This window comes from Pleurodeles waltl, chromosome 2_2, assembly GCF_031143425.1.
Source record: "Pleurodeles waltl isolate 20211129_DDA chromosome 2_2, aPleWal1.hap1.20221129, whole genome shotgun sequence".
Taxonomy (NCBI): domain Eukaryota; kingdom Metazoa; phylum Chordata; class Amphibia; order Caudata; family Salamandridae; genus Pleurodeles; species Pleurodeles waltl.
This window is the reverse complement of record NC_090439.1, coordinates 777,931,732-777,945,973: the sequence shown is the minus strand read 5'-3', so window position 1 is coordinate 777,945,973 and position 14,242 is coordinate 777,931,732. Positions and strand designations below refer to the sequence as shown.

At 44.6% G+C, this 14,242-nt stretch overlaps 1 protein-coding gene across 3 annotated transcripts in view; it reads left to right on the top strand.

The window, feature by feature from the left end:
• Positions 1 to 11,815, top strand: part of IL7 (interleukin 7) — a 76,235-nt gene extending 64,420 nt beyond the window's left edge. For all 3 annotated transcript variants that reach the window (XR_011200977.1, XM_069220397.1, XM_069220396.1), the window contains 2 exons: positions 7,356 to 7,496; positions 11,030 to 11,815. Coding sequence is in view for 2 of the 3 variants with exons in the window: in XM_069220397.1 (XP_069076498.1) it covers positions 7,356 to 7,496; positions 11,030 to 11,167 (279 nt within the window). In the remaining variant the exon portion in view is untranslated. The remainder of the gene's footprint in view (positions 1 to 7,355; positions 7,497 to 11,029) is intronic.
• Positions 11,816 to 14,242: the final 2,427 nt, after the last annotated feature.

Genomic DNA, 14,242 nt, shown 5'->3' with positions numbered 1-14,242 from the left:
TTTTCTTCCAGGAAAGCCAGCTAAACCTCCGCTGATGGAAACCCAGAGGTTCTACATCCAGTTTATGAGTGGTGATGTCACATGCTTAGCAAGGTACAAACATTACTGATTTATGGTGATGTTTCCACTCGAGCAAACTCCAAATAACCTCCTATGTCATCAGGAGTTTCATGGATGGGCCAAAAGCTATGTGTTCATCCTCACAGCTCCCACAGGGAGTCTCCAGACCTCCAGGCCACGCACTGACCCTGCAATTGTCTAGCAGGTCGGATCTCCAAGAGGTTGGGAAATGTAGCATATTAATTAGCAACCTTCTAAATTTAGTAGATTTCTAATTTAACAGCATGCAAAACATTGTTATTAATAATTTATATTTTCACATATTGAGCTCCAAATCGATAATTCATGCAATCCAATGGCAAATAATGGAACAACGTTGTTTGTTGAGTACAACCTTGATGACTTATTGGTGAGCAACCTGGAATACTGAGCTGCTGGCATCCTAGTGCATCAGCAAACTCCTCCTCTAATTAACAGATGATTGGCATATTTAATAAGAATTCCTTACTCTATGTAATTTTTTTAGGTTTTGCCTTTTCGAAAGACCTATTGTGGGCAATAACAAATCTTACAGTTGGTTTTGGGCCACCCCATTGTTTACCACTGGTTGTCTTTCTACCCCATCTCATTAGCTTGCTTCATTAATTTTTTGAGTATCAGTTGAAGGGAGTGTGAAGCAGTCAGGCTTAAATAAGAGGCAATGTGTAAAGTATTTATGCGGTACTCCATTAGTAATAAAGTGAAAATACATCATACAAAAAATCCCAAATCAATTTAGAAAAATTTAGAATATTATAATAAATAAAATGACAGCAAAACAGCAAAAATCCAATATGTATAACCAAAGGTATGAATTCTTAAAGTTTGCTTTAAAAATAGAGCAAACAAGCTCTGAGCACCAACCATGGGTATCTGGTCTTGCTAGAACGTGTCAAAGTTAGATGGCAAAGCAGACTGTGATGGACCACCGGTCAGATACAGGGACTCGGTTCCTTATGGTGGAAAGTCTACCATCTGACTCACAAGATTTTTTGGGGGAAAAGAAGTCATCAACAAGTCACCAGGAGAGCAAGCTAGGTGTGAGGAATGGCTTGACGAAGGGAAGCTGCTGTGCGAAGTGACAGTCAATCAGTAGCTGCTCGGTGTCAACCCTGCTGAAGTTGTCAGTGAAGGTTGCAGGCATCGATGAAGTGCTTTTTGGGCGTTGAGTCTGGTGAAGCCATTGATCGGGTGCTACTCAGCATTGAATCCAGTAAAACGTTGACAAAGGTTGTTGTTTCAATGCTAAGCATCAAATCTGATGAAGTTTGCAGTCAGGCAGGGAGGAGTACACTCTGGCCACAACCTAGGGTCCAGGACTTTGGAAACAATACTTGGGGTCAGGAGTCAAACCCACAAGGGCCACCAGAGGGGATTAGTGTAGGGCCATTTGGGACTAGTCAGCTGGAGTTCAGGAAAAGGCAGCTGGAAGCTTTTGTGTCCCTGTAGCTCAAACAGGAGGCCAGTCAACGGACACTTGGAGTCACTTCTGGGATCCTGGGTTCAAGGCAAGCTGGTCCAGTCTACCTTACAGTTCTTCAGACAGCAGGGCAGTCCTTCTTCTGACTCCTCACAGGTCTGGGTATATTCTGGGACATCTCTGGGTTCCACACTTATGCGCAGTGCCAGCTTGTGGGTGCAGGGCTAGCCTTTCTACCCCCTAAACCAGCTCAGTTCAGTTCCTCCCCTCCCACTTGGTTTGGAGTGAGTCTGACTAGTGAACAAAAAAGAGGCAGACCTAGGTGTGAACTTCATCTGCTATTGACAGGCTAGGCATGCTTTGAAGCTCAGGAAGGGAATTGGCACAGCCCCAGTCCATCTACCCCCTTCCAACACCCAGAGCCCTTTGTTCACTGTCTAGGATCAATACACATCTCACCTCAGGGAAGCCCTCAGGGGTCAGGTGACAGTTGGACTCTGGCAGTAAAACCTTTTGGTTTTAGTGAGAAATATGGCAACTTTCTGAAAGTGTAATTTTCATAATAGTAATGCAAAATTCAACTTGACAGTGAAAAACGACTTTGGAGGTTTTTCACATTCAGGACAGGTAAAACATTTAAAATATATGTTCTACTCTTTAATGCAATGTCCCCTGCCCTACAGACATTTCCAAGCCCTGATTACATGTAGTGCCATATAATAATGGCTTAGTAACTAAGGGGCGGATTTCAGAGCCCCTAGCCTCCTTGTGCCACATTAGCGTAATTTATTTACGCTAATGTGGCCCAACAAGGCCAAAATTGCTGCACCCAATTTACAAAGTGGCACAAACTCTTTGCACTACACTAGGCATAATGTAGTCAAAGGGGGCGTCCCCCACTAGCGGGGCTGAAAAACGGGCGCAAAGAAATGTAAAAAATGTATTTGTGTCATTTTGACACACCGTTGTTTTCAATGGGCCTCAATAGGCTTTGCAGGATTAGCATCAACATTTTTGACCCTCGTCCGGCAAAGCTCCGAACTAGCATCAAAAATGTTGACGCTAGTTCTCCAAACTACCGCTATGGTGCAATGCATCTTAGATATGGCGTACAGAAGTCCCCTGGGCATGGCCATTGGGCAGGGGGGCTTGAAGCCTGTCTTTGCTAAGACAGGAGTCATTTCCATGGGGCTTGTGTGTCAAACAATGGCGCAAGTCCGGTTAGAGCCATGATTTTTTTACTCTAACCTGACTTGTACAATTTTTTGACACACAACCCCCATTTTCCCTTACGCCGGCGCTGCCTGGTTAGAGTAATTTGTTTTTACTCTGATCAGCCTGCAGCGCCAGCTAACGTCAATCCTTAAATAAGGTGCCCGCCTTGTGGGTAGGAATGCCGTTAGCCGGCGGTAAATTGTTTTGCGCAAACCAGCGCAGGCGCTGGTTTGCGTCAAAAAGTATACATATGGGCCTTAGTATTTCCTGCTGCAGAGCTGCACATGCTAAAACCAAAGACTGAAACATGCTGGGGCTATGGACAGAGGCACACCATTGCCTTGTCTGTGACAGCACCATGGGGCAAGAGCCTGGCAAAGCCACAACCAGCTACCCGCCCTGCACTGACCCTCTTTGCTATTCACCACCTTCTCAAAATAAGGTAAATGATGATTGTAAACCCCACGGAATTGGGCAAATCTTGTCTAAGTAGTATTGTGTCTACCAAGTTTAGCAGGTTATTCCACATTCTGGAAAGATTCCCATTATCTCATGGTTAAATCCCCCAAAATCGGGTAAAACTTGCATAAGGGACCTCAGTAATTCATGGTATTGCAGGTTTTTTTCTAATTTTCTAGGGAGTTTAACTGATGATTCCAGTTAATCCATCCATTTAATTAATTCCAGGCCCGTTATCTCCCCACAGGCCTAAAGGGAGCTTGTAATGGGGCCCTTAATGTTAATGGAGATGATGGGCCAGTGTGAGCTTTTGGTTGTAGTTACTATTTTGATTCTTAGTGAACTGTGCTTAGTGGAAATATTGGGCTAAAGGAACAGTCCCAAATATCAGTGGAATCACTTCAGCACTGAGAGAAGTTTTGACAATCTAAAGGTAGAAAACGTGAGAAGGACCCGATAACAAATGTAGAAAAAAAGCTTAGACTTTCTCTAGTTGAGTAAAGAGGCTTCTCAAGTCAGCAAAAGCCTCACTTTCTTTGTGGCCAAGTATAAGGCTTCAGTCAGATGTGTGAAACATAAACAATGAGTTAAATACACATTGACAAGCTTACATTTGCAACATTAAATAATTGGACGGGCGCAAAAACACTGTTAACCAGAATTTTGAATTAATAGACAAAAAGTGGTGTATTTGGCTAAACAAAATTAAACAGAGATTTGAGAGCAATGGAGGAACTAGCATGGAAGCAAATATCAAATCCAGTAAATAGTTGAGTATGACTTTGTATCAGGCTCATCGCAGCATTAAATAGTAAAATCCTGTGGGGTTTTCTGAATGACACAACAAAGTACATCTCTGTTGAAATTCATCATATGCAAGGTAGCCGTGTATGTAATTCATTGTGAATATCCTGATATCTGATTAGATTTTTCTATTTGGTGGCTCGTCGAGCCCAGCACTAATTTAGGTACTTCAAAATGGCGATGGACCAAACCTATTACTTGAATAAAAACATCAAACCAAACATGGTTTATCATGGAAAGAACGCTACCGTCGAGTAATGTGGTAATTCTTATGACTCTAAGGGGCATATTTATACTCCGTTTGCGCCGGAATTGCGTCGTTTTTTTTTACGCAATTTCGACGCAAAACTAACTCCATATTTATACTTTGGCGTTAGACGCATCTAGCGCCAAAGTCCATGGAGTTAGCGTCATTTTTTAGCGTGGACACCTACTTTGCGTTAATTATATGCAAGGTAGTCGTTCCCGTCTAAAAAATCGACTCCGAGGCATGTGCGTTGGATTTATTCTCCCGGGCAAAAATCACGCCCGGGAGTGGGCGGGTCAAAAAAAATGTCGTACGGCCGCTTTTGCACCGTTTTTTTAGCACCTGCAAAAGGCAGGCGTTAAGGGACCTGTGGGCTCTGAAGGAGCCCAGAGGTGCCCTCCCATGCCCCCAGGGACCCCCCCGTCACCCTTGCCCACCGCAAGGCTGGAGGGACCCATCCAGGACATTAAGGTAAGCTCAGGCAAGTGTTTTTTTTTTTTTTTTGTGGCATAGGGGGGCCTGATTTGTGCCCCCCTACATGCCACTATGCCCAATGGCCATGCCCAGGGGACATAAGTCCCCTGGGCATGGCCATTGGGCAAGGGGGCATGACTCCTGTCTTTGCTAAGACAGGAGTCATTTCTATGGGGGTTGGGAGTGAAAAAAAAATGGCGCAAATCGTGTTGAGGCGAAAAAAAAGCCTCAACCTTACTTGCCCCATTTCTTGACGCCCAAGCCCCATTTCCCCCTACGCCGGCGCTGCCTGGTGTACGTCGTTTTTTTTAACGCACACCAGACGGCGCCGGCGGCTAACGCCGGCTAACGTCATTCAATAAATACGGCGCCCGCATACGGCGCCAGAATGGCGTTAGCCGGCGCTAATTTTTTTGACGCAAAACTGCGTTAGCGCAGTTTTGCGTCAAAAAGTATAAATATGGGCCTAAGGCTTTCCACTTGGCTGATGAAGAGGTTTCACAGTTTCCTCAACAAACCACAAGAATCTGAAGTAAATCTCACCTGCACTGCACTTTTTATGAACCTCAGCTCAGTGGTCCATCTGAAAGAGATCTCTAGCATTGAGGAGATAGCATTATTCTTGCTAGGCTTCATACACATCTCCTGCCCTGGCTGACAAATTAGTATTGCCCCTCCTTGTTTCATGAGACAATCAATCTGAAAATATCATAGGGTCTTGAGTTTGCTACCTACATTAGGTATTCCAGTCATATATCCATCCATTTTTCAACATATGGAAGCTGATCATTTCAGTTGGAACTCCTGCAACCAGGAGAAAGCCTAACCCTGCCTAGACATTCTTTTGACAAAAAAACACAAGGACTTCCCTTCACCCATTCACATGCATTGCTTACATTTGTCACCCATTCACATGCTTTGCTAACATTTGTTTGGAGTGAAATTTGACGCGCCATCCCTCTTCTATTTGCCGTAATGCTTTTCAGTGTCACCCTTTACTGATAACCTCAACAAACTTAAGAGAAAGTATTATCTTTCTCCTCGCCCAGTGCATCCTACAGTTGCACCTCAGCGAAGTCAAGCTGCCTAGGTCTGCAATGCAACGTGTGCCACCATCTTTAAAGGCTGATCTGGAATCCCCATACCACACCAGCGGCAACACCCCAAGTAAGTGGCAGGATAGAGGGTCACTAACCTAGGTGCCACAAGTGGCTATAAGGTGTTGGTGCACACTTTGATTACGGGTGCCTGCACTGCAGGTCTAGGTGTGAGCAACATGATTGGGTACACTTTTGGAATCTCTGTAAGGTACCTTTCGCCTGCAGGTGGTCTTCGGCGTAGTTTATGAAATGCAGTTCATAATGCATTATTCATGAGGAGAAATGACGTTTGATTCTTCTGCATCATGAGATTTAGGCCCGTATTTATACTCCGTTTGCGCCGAATTAGCGTCATTTTTTTCGACGCAAATTCGGCGCAAAACGAACGCCATATTTATACTTTGGCGTTAGACGCGTCTAGCGCCAAAGTATGGGCAAATAGCGTCATTTTTTTGCGTGAACGCCTTCCTTGCGTTAATGAGATGCAAGGAAGGCGTTCCCGTCTAAAAAAATGACGGCGACGCAAATGCGTCGTATTTATACTCCCGGGCAAAAATCACGCCCGGGAGGTGGCGGGTCAAAAAACCCCGCATTTGCGCCACTATTTAATGCCTGGGTCAGGGTAGGCGGTAAGGGGCCTGTGGGCTCAAAATGAGCCCACAGGTGCCCTCCCCTGTCCCCAGGGACCCCCCCCTGCCACCCCTGCCCACCCCAGGAGGACACCCAAGGATGGAGGGACCCACCCCAGGGACATTCAGGTAAGTTCAGGTAAGTATAATTTTTATTTTTTTTAAAAAAAATTGGGTGGCATAGGGGGGCCTTATTTGTGCCCCCCTACATGCCACTATGCCCAATGACCATGCCCAGGGGACAGAAGTCCCCTGGGCATGGCCATTGGGCAAGGGGGCATGACTCCTGTCTTTACTAAGACAGGAGTCATTTACATGGCGTCTGGGCGTCGAAAATAATGGCGCAAATCGGGTTGAGGTGATTTTTTTGCCTCAACCTGACTTGCCCCATTTTAAGACGCCCTAACGCCATTTTCCCCCTACGCCGGCGCTGCCTGGTCTACGTGTTTTTTTTCCACGCACACCAGGCAGCGCCAGTCTGCTAGCGCCGGCTAACGCCATTCCATAAATACGGCGCCCGCATGGCGCTTCAGAATGGCGTTAGACGGCGCTAAATTTTTTGACGCTAAACTGCGTTAGCGCAGTTTAGCGTCAAAAAGTATAAATATGGGCCTTAATCTCCTGAAATTAAGATTTTGAAGCTGATTAAGACATAGGTTGTGACTGAAAATCCTCCTGTTCTCAAGGAGCTGTAATCCAGAATGTGACCTACTGGTGCAATTCCCTCCACCATTCTATCTCTGCGTCTGACAGTGTATCATAGTTTGGTAACACTGTTAAGTACACGGTGTGTAATCTTTTTGGGGAGGTAATTAATACAGCACCAATTTTAAGATTCAGCTCTTAGACTTGAAATGATCTGATACATGAAAACTGATGATCACTAAAAATGTTTGTTTCGTTTTCAGGAAATTAATTCCCTCTGTCACATGGGATGTGCACTTCGAAAGTTAGCTGATGATACTAAAATGAACCAAGATATAAAATGCAACTTAATCCGACTTTCATTTGAGACAGAAGAGCTCCTGTCTTGCAGATGTGTAAACGAAGTAAGTTTCTAAATTGTTTCGCGACTTGCATCCTTTGCACAGCAACGTAGATTGGTATCTGCAACTAACACTTTTCACAGGCTTCTCCCAGATGATATGAAGCTTATATATTTATGCTATGAGAACCGAATGAACACATACTTCCCCGTATGAGTATGGAAAGAACAAAAGTCTAAAACTATGTTGAGCGAAAGCACCACACTGCATAAGGCCTGATTGAGAGATGTATGGTATCATGAAATGTTCTAGCTTGTGGAGGACATACTTAATAAGGAGAGAATCTGCACACTGCATTTCATTTATAATACTAACTTTCTGTCAATACATTTCACATCTGAATTCTCTCACGGACTTAGAATTTCCTCCACAAATTAGACGACTTTTCATTATTGGTAACACTATATGAGGCCTAGCATAATATGAACATGTCAGAACCTTCGTTTGGCAACGATCTCTGCTTCTGGGCCATTTGACATCCTTCAGCATTTTGTCAAAATGCGTACGTAGTAAACCCAGTATCACTTGCGTAACTACCATATTTAGCAAAGTTCTATCTTCACTAGTCTTTATTTGTTTGACAAGATCATCCACTAGTTGAGCATGACCTCCTGCTATTTTTACTAGCATCTCTTCCCTCAAGAAATTAGAGGTTTGTTTCTATTACTCTCTTTGTATTTGTGATCCCCACCTAGTGAACTAGCCTTATCCCGAGAGGTTTCACACTTTTCTAAACGTTGCATACCTTATTGTATTTCTCTTATGCCCTGTATCACAAATCAATATGTTGTCTGTTTTGACATGTAACTATATTCCTGTTTGATCAAGCTGCCCATTACATTTCTTCTGACATCTTTCTGTATTTCATCCTATTACTTCATTCCAGCTGTAATTTTTACCTCACTATTCTCTTTGAGATCATACTGTGCGGTAGGATGAGTCACCACATGAACCTTTCCCAACAATCTTAAATTTCAAAAGTGAAAAACTGTATCACATTGTCAATAACAAACTCATTTGGAGTACCTTGATTCCAACATAGCCTCATCAATATATCCTCCTCAAAACGTGATGCTTGTGCCCACACATTCCCATTTCTGCTTCAACCAAATCAGATCAAGTTTTCCTTTTATTAAAAAACTTTCATCAGACTCATAAAGTCCATGGCAGCCTTTCTCATTGCCCCTTCATGTAGCTTCACCACAGTTTTGCATTGCATACTGACTATTTGTCTTCTTTTTGTGGAGCTTCAAAGTCGCATGGACCCACAATACCATCTCACAATCTCGCATTCACTGCATACATATGGAAATATAGATCCCCACATAACTCGAGAATAAGATTGGCAATAAATAGAAATTCAATTATAGAATTTTGATCCTTTTTCATGTAATGTGCATTGCTCACAAGCTAAAAACTGGTAAAAATATTCACTGCAGCACCAGCATTTTTCCTGACACTTATCAGCAGTGCACCGTGCACTACGATGTTTTATACCTACTCCGTGTGTTTGTCCTTGAAGTGAACAATGTCAAGTCAGAAGTACCTAACCAGAGACATTTTGCTGGCCTTGCTGGCTGATAGAACCCAAGAATACGTTTGTGACATGCACATTGACTGACTGAAAAAGATTTGAGACCTGAGAATAGTATTTCTGTGTAGTCCACAAATGAAATGGATTAGACCGAGTATGATAGATGTGTGACTTGATCAGTAGGGCAAGTAATTGCCATGGAAGAGGATGGGGATGACCATCCAATGGTGATGCTCTCCTCAGAGTGGAAGGGATAGTTGCCCAAAGGAAGATAGCCGTATGTCACCATTTACCAACAGATTGCATTCTTGGTGGTGAACTACCACCATCGGGAGGGAACGAGTGGATGAAATCATCCATGTTGACCCATTGGAGGTTGGGTGATCATCATAAGGATACGGTACAAGGATACAAGAGGAAAGTAAGTTGTAGGATGTGGGTGCTGTTAGAAAATGGGAGGACCAGTGGGCCAGGTGTTACTTGCTCTGATGGTAGAAGACCCAAACACTGGCACTGCTGAGTCCACTTCTGTCCTGGAAGAGCTGCCTGCGATGTCCAGGAGACAAGAGCCCCTGGACCAGGCAGACCCCTGCATTACATAGAGAGTGGCATGAGACATAATCGTTGGTGTGGGTTGTGTGTCCACACCGGAAGTGCTGGACTGCATGGTGAGTATTCTGTCTAAGGATACCGATCCGGAGCTAAAGAGAGAGTCTCAGGGTGTCTCAGGGTGTAATTCCTGCCATGGACTCCCCGCCCACACACTGAAATGTTTTCTGGGAGGGTGCAGGGATGTTTCGTAGCTAGTAGGTTAAAGACTGGAGAGTCAGAGAAGGGATATTAGGAGTTGTCAGCATTGCTCTACCACGAAACTTTATGTGTAGTGCCTTTTAAAATTTCTCAAAAGTTGTGTTGACTCAGCTGAAATAGTTAGTTTCGGAGAATAATTTTATCCATGACCTTCGATTGAGCTTCAGAGCTGGACCAAGCACTTAGAATGACATACTGAAAATATTACAAAACATACAGTGTAGTCATGATGGTGGTAACTCTTGTTTACAGATCCTCCTTTGACCTATTACCTATGTCTCATACAGTTAATCACTCTATTTGTCTTAAAACCTCCACGATTATGACGACCTATTACCTATGTCTCATACAGTTAATCACTCTATTTGTCTTAAATCCTCAACTATTATGGGAATGGACGGATTGGTTGTTAAATGACTGTCCTGTTACTGCAAGAAAACAGCTAACAAAAAAAAACTTGCAACCCTACATCTGAGTAATTTTCTGCCACATAAGGAGTACCACAAAATTCCGTTCTCTCTGCAGCTGATTTCGAACTTCATACCATATCTCTTGAACTAAGCCACTCAATATGTCTAACTGGATGAATCTCAGCTGTAAATGAACATCTTCTATCCGACTGACAGCTCAGCTGTTTCTGTAAATCCTGAGTATATACAGACTTGGGCCTACAAGGACCATCGGAAGCAAATTCCACTCAACATAGAGATATTTCAATGCCTTCTCCCCTCCACACATTCTTGCAGCTGAAATGGAATTAAATTCTAGTTGCGATTGCGAGCTTTTCATTCTTGAAATGCGCTCTATCCCTGGACTTCACATTGGAACTGTAATGTAAATCAGCACATTGATGGCAACACCTGTTCAAATAGTACCCAACATAAATTAGGACACTTTGATAGATCGAGTCCCTCATTTCCTAAGGTCACCCCTAAATTGTAGTGCAATCCTTAGTCTTATTTATTATAAAACAGTTGCAGAACATAGGATCAATTACAGATGTCATCATTACATCTGTGATAGGCATGCCGTTTAGTGCATACGTTTTAATTAAACAGTAGCCTAGTAAACACGCTACAACTGCGGTCTTCAAAATCACAAATTCTTACTGCACGATCAGTTAAATCTTTTGGGGTTTAAAACTCCATCCCCTTCTAACAGTTTCACTGATTTCTTGTGTTTTTTTTTACAGGTTAAACTTTCTGAGAGGAAGTGCAAGGCAAAAAAAAGAAGCGTGGACAAATGCAACCAGAAAATATGTGTACTCAAGAAAATGATAGATAGCTTTAAATCCTGCTGGGACCAGTTGAGACAAGATAGTCAGCGTTAATGGCCTGCCTGTGCAGATGGACATTGTAAGATTCCGGCACTCATACAAATCATCACATTTTCCATGGCCGTGCTGGGAGGACAGAGAACCTTATTTACTGGGGAGTTTACTTGCACAGAACAAGTATTCCTGCTCACACTAACATCTTCTTATTTCTTGCTCATCATCTTTCCATCTGCATTGCTGAAGCGCTCAAAAAGAAATAAAACCGGAACAGGCTTTTGGATTGCTAGACGATGGGCTCCTGTTATCCGATAAGTGAGAGAGACACGAGGAAACTGTATTCCTTCTCAGATACAGTAAACATGGAACAACGATTTTTGTTAGCAGCAATAGAAGTGACAAGCCATTCTTCATTTTTGAAGTGGTTCTCATCTTCTTAAATACTGACAACATCATATCAGAAAGAGAGATGTGTGCTTAATCAGAAGTACACACTGTGTTCTTTGCTATTTCAGGTTCTGTTTTGATTCTTTTTTCAAATCTTATTTTATTTCCAGAGACTAATATATATTTGTATTTTCATAACAGATGATTGCATATTTAATATAGGCCCAATGTATGTTTTGTAAATATTTTTGTGTATTTGTAGCTCCTGCATTTTTGTATTTTGTATAAATTTACTATCTTGAGAAATAAAAAAAAATATCATGCAAAAGAGTTTCAAAACAGTGGCTGTTCATAACGGAAGTAATATCTAATAATTAGGAATGTGAAATTTGTAATATTGCAATTCTCTAATTTAGTGCTAGGCAAAATTCCAGAACTTATGTGAAACTTTGCATTATGCAGATTCACATAATTGTTGCACGTGTAAGACTTGTTCACACAGAAAACAGCTCACTAAACTACATTTTTGGCTGAAACTAGTCTCCTGCTGGTGTCTCGCAAGACTGTTCACCCGAAGTGCGTGCCTGCATGAAAAAAGACATGTGATTCCAGAAAACAACATTTCATTGAAATCCTTATGATTGATGGTGCACCAATGTGGTATAACTGCTTTTGATTTCAACTTCAAGTCCAAATATAGGGGTTCATTCCGACCCCGGCGGTCAAGGACCGCCGGGGATGCGGGAGCACCGCCAACAGGCTGGCGGTGCCCGGCAGGGCATTCCGCCGCGGTCAGACAAGGAAAACCGGCGGTCTCCCGCCGGTTTTAGCTGCGCCGCCATGGGGGATTCCGACCCCCTCACCGCCATCCTGTTCCTGGCGGCTCTGACCGCCAGGAACAGGATGGCGGTGAGGGGTGTCGTGGGGCCCCTGGGGGCCCCTGCAGTGCCCATGCCAATGGAATGGGCACTGCAGGGGCCCCCGTAAGAGGGCCCCACTTTGTATTTCAGTGTCTGATTTGCAGACACTGAAATACGCGACGGGTGCCACCGCACCCGTCGCACATACCCACTCCGCCGGCTCCATTCGGAGCCGGCTTCCTCGTGGGGAGAGGTTTCCCGCTGGGCTGGCGGGCGGCCCTCTGGCGGTCGCCCGCCAATCCAGCGGGAAAGCCAGAATGGCCTCCGCGGTCTTTCGACCGCGGAGCGGCCATTTGGCGGCTCCCTCCAGGCGGGCGGCTCCCGCCGCCCGCCGGGCTCAGAATGAGCCCCATAGTGTACATTCATAAATCCTTTATTCATTCATATCATTTTCACCAATAGTATATAGCATACACCCAACCAATTTTGTTCACTTGTTGTGAACTTCTTCAGGGCTGCAATGCAAAAACACATAAAAATATAATGCATCTGATACCACAATCCACAGCTAAACATATATAAACATTTTCCGCCTTTACATAACAAGGACAAAGGATACATATTATACATAACATTATATGACAATAAACACTAATATACAAAATAATGAAAACCTATTGGGTGTACCGTATGTATCACCCAAACATACATGTAGGTCAGGCACTGTCTTTCATATCATACATAGGCGGTCATTATGAACATGGCGGTAAACACTCCTGACCGCCATGGTGACGGTGAACAGAAGACCGCCGTTGGCGGTGAACAGAAACCCACCATATAATGAACCAAAAATCAGTTTCCGACAAAAATCACCAGTCCACCAGTCTCCCCCAGGACCCTGTCGGCGGAAATGCTGGACCTCCCACCCCGCCACCGCCGAGCACACCCACATCCCGCCCTCCAAATAATGATGCACAAATCACCTTGGCGGTCAGTGGAAGCCGAACGACCATTGGCGGTGCAGACCGCCACAGGCGGCAAGTGGACCCAACAGTAAGAAGTGCACACACTGGATAAGTCAGAAACCCACACACCTGACACACATCCACAACACCATAAAAACATTCACAGACACACCCCACAATCGTTGCAATGAAAGTAGGCCAACGAAGACAAAGACCACCTGAAGCAGACACCGAATGCCACAATCCACGATACTCACACCCAACCACAGAAGAGCACCCTCACCGAGATTCCACCCCAGACACCATTCATCGCACTCACCATGTCACCCCCCAAACATCCACGCTTCACAGAAAGGGGGCTAAGTACCATGGTGAACGAGATCCTGAAGGTGGAGCCACTACTATTCGGGGCTCAGGTGCAGCACACACCCATCGCAAGGAAGATGGAGCTATGGCAGACCATTGTCAACAGGGTCAATGCAGTGGGACACCATCCACGCACCAGGGACGACATCCGCAAGAGATGGAATGACCTGCGGGGGATGGTCAGGGCCATGGCATCCAGGCACCACATTGCAGTCCAGAAGACTGGGGGAGGACCTCCACCAACACCACCCGACTACACTGACTGGGAGGAAAAGGTACTGGCCATCCTGCACCCTGAGGGACTCACTGGACTCACTGGAGGAATGGACTCGGGTAAGTTGTCTACATTTACCCCATATCCATCACACCTGGAATGCATGCACCATCCCACCCCTCCAACACCCACCAGGACCAAACCCCCACCCAGCCCACAGGCACTGAATCCACCACCCCTGCATGCTCACAAACCCACTAACAGGCCCACATCCCTCCCACTCTGCACAGCCACCCACCCCTGCAAGGAAACACAGTGACCTATAACACCCACAGTGCAG